Here is a 9,524-nt window from a genome sequence, read left to right as displayed (position 1 = left end):
CTATAGTTGGAATCTTTACATAATATACAGACTACAGAAGTACATTTGAATCTGGATGTTGAGTGGACAATGGTTGAATGTAAATGACTGGATTCACTATTTTAATTCAGCTACATTATTGATATTCAAATATTTAATATGTCAAATTTAACAGAAAACAAATTTTGAACTTATAGAGAGTTGATAAGTTTCCAGTTGAGTTATGACATGAGAACATGAATAACATCCACAAAATGAAACAGAGGTTATGTTTGTTGGTGACATTGGTCTGTTTGTCTGTCTGTCAGCAACATAACTAAAAAAGTTATGGACGGATTTTATAGAGATTTTCCACAAATGTCAAAAATGGAATAAGGAACAACTGATTAAATGTTGGGGAAAATCTGGGGAATTTTAAAGGATTCTTTGCAGTGGAGAGATGTGGATAATTTAGCCATTAGCGCTGAGAACTCAAAAATAATGCCAACAATCAGACAAAAATGGTTTGCAATGGTTTGGTGGAAGCCTGCCCTCTCTGAGTGCTTCTAGTTTTGTAATCTTTTTTTTACCTCAACTATACATGCTACACTGGATATCAACACTTACTTTTGAATGGGACTAAAACTACTACTAAAATGCTAAACAGCATAAACAATGGGCTCTATCTTTTTTTTTCATTAGCAAAGACATTTTTTTCAAACAATTTGGAGCCAGTATTATTTAATAAAAGGTATACTGTTTTTATTTTTCTACAATCAGTAAGAGACAAAAAAAAAAAACCTTTAAGCTGACTGGCTAGCTGATGGTAGAAAAACAAGGGAAAGTTAACATAAAGCAAATGATGTAAACTCTGAGGGACACCAAAACTCCATCCCATGCTTCACTACTTTGGCTATTACATGCTATTACAGTAAAATTATTTTTCTTAATTAAACTGTCTTACTAAATTCTCTCTAACATTTGAGCTAATGCACCAGAGGACAATTGCATCTGATGTATGTATACTGTAACTAAATAATGCACATCATTTAAAAGTCGGTGTGCTTTTCTACTTCAAACACTTTACACAATCTCTCCTGTCAGGTCTGTGGTAGAATGTAAAATACCAGCCTGAATTTGTGAACAGGGGGGAGATAGAGTTTGACATTCCCTGTGGTGAGCTGCATGTCTGCTGAGAGCAGAGAAGATCAGCTACAGCTGACAGGTTGCAGTCTTGACTGGCAGATTTCTGGAGTCATGAGGTCTGAAGGACAAATTGTGTCAGGATGTGGGGGAATCAGGAAGACACAGTTGCTTTACGCATCAGGAGCTGTCGGGAACAGACTTGACAATGCTTCTGTTACATTAGCTGTTTTTGTATAGAAGCCCTGGAAATTTTAAGACCATATTCTAAGGACATCTGTGTAGGAAAGTAATTTTCTGTATCAGTCAGGTTGGACAGTGCGCATGCTTCCATGTCAAGCCCCCCCCCCCCATTGCAAAGTGCGAGTAATGTTTGAGCCTGTGTGTGCATGGAATAGGTAAGGAAAACAGGATTTGGGAGTGCCAGCTGGTGACCTTTGCTATATTTTCTTCAAGCTTGCTTAATGGTTTCCACTCCTGTCAACAATGTGAATTTGTCAAATACATATCATATTGATATCAAAACACAACCATGATTATTACAATTTGTTTAACACAACCCTTCAATTTTCACATCATGCTTTCTGCATCCTGTCTTGTCCAGGATGGGTAACTTATTGTTTGAAGTGAATATGAGAAAACAGACCAAATACAAGTGTTACATCTGAGGTCCAAGCCTTTGTTACAGTCTCTGTGTTTTACTACATGCAACTGAACAGACTACATTCATTCTAATACATTCATTTGAACTAATTACTGTGTGGAAGACTGTAATAAAGATAACTCTAAAAGGGTTATTAATTGAAAGCATGACTTGAAAAACGTTTTCAACTATAAGTTAGAAGTTAAAAATGCACTTCACCATTGCTTGGTTTGGACTAATGATGTGGTATAACTTTTATTCTTGAGATACCTCATCAGATATTATGTCGTGTACAGTTTTTACTGTGTGACTTGAGATATTTTTAATAGTATAAATATGTAGAAAAGACCTGTGAAATTAAATTGTGCACTAATGTTTGATCAACTAAACAAAAGATCATGGCATAAAGAAATAAATAGTATTATTTACTGTGTAAGTATAACCACACCAGTCTGGTAGACGCACAATAAAAATTCAGGCTTTGTTTTAGAATAAAGCTACTGCTGTCTGTGGCATCTGGTGTTGATAAAGGATTATACTGCTTTGATAAACAACATGATCACTAAGGCAGGCTAATGTACAGAAAATCTCCACTTAGTCTAAATATATCCATTAGACACCTGATTCAGCAAAAAACTGCCACTTGGAGACAGTAAATCCTTTGTGTTCAAATCTGTTTAACAAAAGGAACTGATGTCAACCATCATTTCAGACTCTAATGCCATGGATGAAAATGAACATTAAAAAATGGTGCTAATACTTAGTGTCATCGTTTCTGGTTTAATCACTATATAAACAGGAATGGTTTAGTTAATAGTTGTTATTTTCCCTCATTTTGTCTTTAGAATAGTTTATGTTTAGAAATAATTCTCACCCATTTGGTTTTTGGAAGTACATTTACTGAGTCTATAGGATGTATCTTTTTCAACTGGAGTTGACAATAGCTGGTTCAGACATTTTAGAGATATACCTTTATGGAATTGTTGGAATAAATAAAAAACCATGTTCAGAATAGTCATTTTCACATGAGATGATGAACTGTTCAGTACAAGTGAAGTGTGTAGGGACATCCAGGGCTACCTGTTAAAACGGTTATGGATATTGATGATGTTCACTACACACTTCATATTCGGTTTTGGACAACATTCAGGGCTATCCCATAATGTATACTTAGCTAAGAAATATAAAAATTGGGTGGAATGGTTAAAAAGCAAGACTAAGAGATTATTCATTTAGGAGGAGTTAACTATGGAAAAATAATAATCAAAAAAGTATTTTTTTTTAAAAAGATAACTTGACTTACTTATTAGAGCAATAAAAATATATTATCTTTCAGTTAAGTTTAATATATAAATTGATAGTATGAATTGGCTGTAAAGTTTAACTTAGTTTTTAGAACAATATTTAGGTTTAAATACAGACTATTAACTATATACTATTTACTGATAATGAGACTAATTTAGTTTAGCTTGTACCTGAATAATTATAAACTTGTCATTCAAAATTTGTCTAAAGAAAGAAAAAAGAATAAGTATTCCTATATTTCAGATGAAAATGTCCATTAGATCTTCTCTTTATGACAGCAAACTGAATATTTCACCTTTATTTACCGGTTGAGCAAACTAAAGCAGTGTGATAGAACTATGTACATCATTAGAAAAGAAAAAAAAAAACAGAAGCCAAATCTTTACTTATCTTATGTCTTCTGTAAGCTAAGTAAGTCTTACTGAACGATTAGACCAATTAAACATGATCACAATCTACTGAAAAGCTCTACATCAGTTACAGTAAAACAAAGACAAAATGACAGTCCCCGACACAATGGCACTTTACATCATAACAATAGACTAAACATGACATAACTGAAACTGGCAACATCACAACACTTTCTATGCTTTTTAGAGAAACTCAAGAGAAATACATGTGTTTTGTTTAAAAGAAACTATGGGCTTTATACGTTTAATACCTTTACGCTGCCGTTATTTGACGTCAACCGTCAAATAGCCCCAAAAGCAGTCAGCACTTTTCAGTAGCAATAATACAAGAAACAGCAAAGTCACAAACATATTTAAGGTTAATAAATATCCCTTTATATCCTGCAGCCAGTATTACACAGTACCAAATATCCTGCGTTTACAACAAAGACGAACCGACTCACCATAGTAAGACGTGGGGATGTCCGTTATTCTAGCCATGGCACTTAGTAGAACAAATGCACCACCGCTGTCTTGGTTTTGAAGACCGCATATGAGAGTTGAGGTAAACCTCTTTTGTTTTAACGCCTCGCAGCAGTCCGGTGGTAAAATAAACACAGCAACCTGGAGAGGTCTCGGGCTCTTGGTGAAGATGCTTCGGCCACGCAGCTGAGCATCAGTCGTGTTTACAGCGAGACGTCATTAATTATTCCGAAACGGCTCTTAAAGGGACCGTCCCCTTTTTATCTGTCGCTGAATGTCCCGATCCCTTTGTCAGGGTGAGATTTAAAGCACTAACACGTACCGATGTCCACGAGAGCTTGATGAAACCACTGATAGAGTAGAATAGAGAGGTTTGACAGTGCCAGTTTGTGAAACAAATAAATAAATAAAACAGTAGCGTTTCTCGAGTTGCTCATTTTGTGCTAGTTAAGACTGATACCTTGGGCCAAACTGAGGAGTCCTCTGGAGAAACACTGACCTCAGCTGGAATTGCTGTGATATGGCATGTCTTTCTTTGTCTCTTTGTCTTTACCTGCCTTTGAAAATTTATCTATGAATACAGGTACATCTCAGAAAATTAGAATATTATGAAAAAGTTCAATATTTTTTATTACTCATTTCAGAATGTGAAACCTATATATTTTTTAGATTCATTACACAGAGTAAAACATTTCAAATATTCAATGCTTGAAATTTTGATAATTGTGGCATATAGATAATGAAAACCCAAAATGCAGGGTCTCAGAAAATTAGAATATTGTGAAAAACTTCAATCTTAGGAAGTCATGGTGTCACACCCTAATCAACTAATTAACTCAAAATACCTGCAAAGGTATCCTAAACCTTTAAATGGTCTCTCAGCCTGGGTCAGATGGCTACCCAATCATGGGGAAGACTGCTGACTTGACAGATGACTGGACTGTTTTTCAGATGAAAGCAAATTTTAGATCTCATTTGGAATTCAAGGTCCCAGAGTCTGGAGGAAGAGTGGAGGGGCACAGAATCCATGTTGCTTGAAGTCCAGTGTGAAGTTTCCACAGTCAGTGATGATTTGGGGAGCCATGTCATCTGCTGGTGTTGGTCCACTCTGTTTTCTGAAGTGCACAGTTAACAACACAGCCATCTACCAGGAAACTTTAGAGCACTTCATGCTTCTTTCTGCTGACAAGCTTTATGGAGATGCCGATTTCATTTTCCAGCAGGACTTGGCATCTGCCCACACTGCCAAAGGTACCAAAAGCTGCTTCAATGACCATCGTGTTACTGTGCTTGACTGGCCAGCAAACTCACCTGATCTGAACCCCATAGAGAATCTGTGGAGTATTACCAAGAGGAAGATGAGAGACACCAGACCCAACTATGTAGATGACCTGAAGGCTGCTATCAAAGCAACCTGGGCTTCCATTACATCTGAGCAGTGCCACACGCTGATCGCTTCCATTGCCACACCACAGTGATGCAGTAATTCATGCAAAAAGAGGCCCAACCAAGTACTGAGTGCACGGAAATGAACATAGTTACTGAAGCCTGACACTTCTGTTTAAAATATTCATTTTTTTCATTGATCCTATGTAATATTCTAATTTTCTGAGACACTGCATTTTGGTTTTCATTATCTATAAGCCACAATCATAAAAATTTCAAGAAATAAATGTTTGAAATGTTTCACTCTATGTGTAATGAATCTAAATAATATATGGGTTTCACATTCTAAAATGAGGGACAAAAAATATTGAACTTTTTCCCGATATTCTAATTTTTTGAGATGTACCTGTTGATCTTTTACACCTTTTTATGTTGTTTGATAATGAGAATGTATAGTCTTTCCTCCAAATGTAATAGTCATTGAATGTATGATTATATCAAAATCAAATATCAGTATTTCAAAGTATTTGTGACATTTGTGAGTCACCTCTGATAGAAGTCTTGCATGCGCCACCTAGAAACTTGATGTCCAAAATTCAGCATGGAATAAAAGAAACCTGACCACAAACAATTTTTAGCTGGTGTGATTGATTCTGGTGACTCAGTTACATTCACTGTGTAAAGGAGATCACGTTTCACCATACATGTTTTAGCAGGCACAAGGAAAACAGTTAGAAAAACACTTCAACTGAGGACTTAATTCTGATTAAACAAGACAATCAGACATATAAAGATTTCTTCATGTGATAAAAAGGGACCTCAATAGTATGTGGAAGAACCATACACTGCTTAAACAGCCAGATTACACATTCATTCATTCATTTTCCGAACCGCTTATTCCAATTCAGGGTCGCGGGGAAGCTGGAGCCTATCCCAGCTGGCTTTGGGCGACAGGCAGGGTACACCCTGGACAGCTCACCAGTCCATCGCAGGGCCCAGATTACACATTGATGTGACAAGATCACTGTAAATGTCATACAATGTGTCATGTCCATAGCATACATTTCTGTGGCTTAGAATCTCTTTAAAGAAAGAATATAGATCCACTAAACCCCACTGGTCTACCTACTACAAAAGGCAGTGAAATAACACCAATGAAAAGAATACCGCTCTGCCAAACACAGCAGGGTCCACACAAGTAGAATTTTAAGTGATAGTTTTAAAGTCTTATCTTTGTCCCAAGGAATTTATTCTTTGAACTGTTTTTTCCTTGTAGTTTGATGCTATAAATAAAATTATACTACTGCCAGATGGACTTTAGATTTTTATAGCTCCATTGGAAACATGCTGTATCCTATTGTGTTTTGTTAAATGTTTTTGGGATGTAATGTATACTTAGGTATTCATTCTCTTTGTTTTTAATAAGCAAGACAGCGCAATGTCAAACTATGACATCAGGCTCAGTAAAGCCTTTCTTTTGCAGCAATTGAAGAAAGGGTAAGCCATAGAAATAGTATATTTTAAAGAGTAGTTTAATTGTGCACTGTTTCCTCCAGTAACGCCTTTTGTCTCAATTGTTTTTCATTGTCTCTCAGTGCAAAAGATGGATTCCAGCAGCTTATTACATAATCATAAAACTGCACAATAGACACAGTGACATCTATGTGCGGGTTTGGCTTGCAAGCAAATGTCAGTTCTTCATCTGCTATCTTTTAGAAGTTTGGATTTATCACAAAAGTTTTTTTTGCTCTTTATATTTTTTCACGGAGACAGAAAAAGATTCGGCACAATTTCTTTTTCCTTTTTAGATTTAGTGGTTGCAATTGGCTTAGTTGCGATCAGACCTGTACACTCCTACAAAACCAAAAGAGAAAAGTCTGACAAAGGGTTTGAATTAGTAATGCTGTTGCATAAATAAGCAACAGAGATACAGAGTGCTTTCAATCAAGTGGGAAAACACAACCAATCTAAGAAAAAGCTATTGCACAGTGGGTGACAGCTCTTCGGATGTGAGCATGCCAGTCAGGGAGCTATTTATCTATAAGAAAAGACAATTTGTTAGAAGAATTGTGATGTTTAGCTTTAGGGTTCAGAATACAGGAACTTTTTTATGTTAGTTGTTTTAAAATGTCACATTATGTAGTACACTATATGCCAGGATTAGAAATGCATTTCCACTGTAGCACCAAGTTGTGCACGTTTGTTTTTGGATCTTTTAGTTACACTGAGAAAGAGTTAAATTCTTTATTAGGCTTTGACAGCATCTGCTGTCCCTCTGTGCTGCAGTTTGTTCATATTCTCATTACTTTGCCATAAAACATTTAACGACCAAAATTTCACAGTGTGACAAACTAAAAGTGGCGTATTTGTTGTTTTGGATACATTTTACTCCCAGATATGGATGAAACTAAATTTAACCATATTGTTCTTTTTATTTCAATCTGCATTTTTTTTTTTTTTTTAAATAAAGATTTTTAACATCGCTTGATTTCTGACATGTCTTTCTTATAGTGCAATGTTAATAAAACTCTGTGTATTATATTGTATGTGTATTGTAGTCATTTAACACTGACAGCTTTTATATTAGGAAAGATACAGTCCTTGAGTTTTAGTTTAGTTTAGTTTCTTGAATGACAACCAGTGGCACTAACTTTTCAAATTGGTTTCAACTTAATCAGTAACTGCAAACTGCTCTTGGCACAGAAAGCATCTGCAAACAGAACAGATTTTGTCATACTTTTTTATTTATTTGCATGTACAGATAGCCATGTGGTGCCTTGTTGGAAAGGAGGTTGAAGTTAATTAAGAAAGGTTTTCACTCCACGGTTATTTGGCTTGCACTTCTCAGCATGTCTTACCCTGGAGCTGTGTTTTGAGATGCATTTTAGACGTCAGGGACAGCTCCAATCACAATACAACAGACTGCAAGCCACTTAATCCTCAGAATTCATAATGACAAGAGGTTTTAGGAATCTCTGCTCCTCCTTGATTGTGATAATATAAGTAGAATTACTCTACCAATTGTATGTTCTAATGACATTAGAGGTAGAAAATGGGGTTCTGTATGAAAATCGTATTATATCTATTCACTGGATATTCTTATAGACAGTTAAAGTACAATTTGAGTTTGACCAGCCCTACTTTAATGACTTTCTTCTTTATAAGTTTTGTCTTTTTTTTCCTTTTTTTTTTACCAAAGCACGATACAAGCACAACAGTTCTTTAAAGGTAGCATTCAGAAATTACGCCAAAAGCGTTTTCAATACAAAGTTTCTGGAGGTAAGACTCTCCTCTAATTTACAAGTTATTGAAATATTTCCAGGAAACATGGAGAAAAATAGCAGCTCCTTTATGTCAGGCTCTTTGACACGTGTATGATCTTGGGAGCCTTATTTCAGTTCATGAACTGTGACTCCCACAGAGATGACAACTCAAAAAATGAACACAATGAAGACATCTCAGAGGACGTCTGTAAAAAGACTCCTGGAGACCACCTTGAAGCAATCTTCAGTGGATCACAAATGTGTAGTTCTAACTGCTCTGGCTGGTTGCATGCAAAATGAAAAGGAAATAAGTTTCCTAACCCGAAAAAGACCATAACAGAATATACTTTAATAATCTGTCCACCCTTTAACATTCAACTGTCTCCAAACACCAGATTCACATTTTTTGAAAGCATAATATTTTGTCCCATTAGTGTGCTTTCATACTGTGCGTCAACTCTCTGAATATATTTAGTTTATGACATGTTTTAAAAAGAACAAGAAAGCACAACTTAAACAAAGACCTGCAGGCCTGTATTTGGTACTGATAGTATCATCAAATATCCTCACTGTCTCACCAAGACACGTTCATTTCTCAAATGGCCTTTTTGTTGTCCAGTGATAATGCAACCAATACTAAATTAAATCTGCCAGTGCTTAAAAATATCTCAATACAAGAAATGTACAGTGCTTCTGGAAAAATTTGAATTCCCTCCAGTTTCCAGCACTTCTGCAACAACCTAACATCTGAGAGCTGTGGTGAATCATGCAGTGCAGTCATCGCTCTCAATAGATGTATAATCATGAGCACAATTGTTATGCACCTGCCTACCAAGAAGAGCAGGTAGAGTTGACTGGACTGAAAAATTGGGAGTGAAGGCGAATGGGAGACACTTCCCCATTCCATAACACAGACTTGTAATTCCATCTTATACATTTACAAACCCGTCTTTC

General features: G+C 35.9%; 1 protein-coding gene across 1 annotated transcript in view; it reads right to left on the bottom strand.

The window, feature by feature from the left end:
- The window catches only part of slc44a5b (solute carrier family 44 member 5b), a gene marked incomplete at both ends in the record, with an annotated part of 29,081 nt that extends 25,142 nt beyond the window's left edge, over window positions 1–3,939 (bottom strand). Inside the window, one exon of the mRNA XM_079244647.1 lies at window positions 3,903–3,939. Coding sequence (XP_079100773.1) covers window positions 3,903–3,939 — 37 coding nt within the window. The remainder of the gene's footprint in view (window positions 1–3,902) is intronic.
- Between the last annotated feature and the right edge of the window lie 5,585 nt (window positions 3,940–9,524).

Source organism: Telmatherina bonti (genome assembly GCF_933228915.1).
Source record: "Telmatherina bonti genome assembly, chromosome: 8".
Lineage (NCBI taxonomy): Eukaryota > Metazoa > Chordata > Actinopteri > Atheriniformes > Telmatherinidae > Telmatherina > Telmatherina bonti.
Note: the sequence above shows the minus strand (reverse complement) of the source record. Positions and strands in the feature narration are given on the sequence as shown.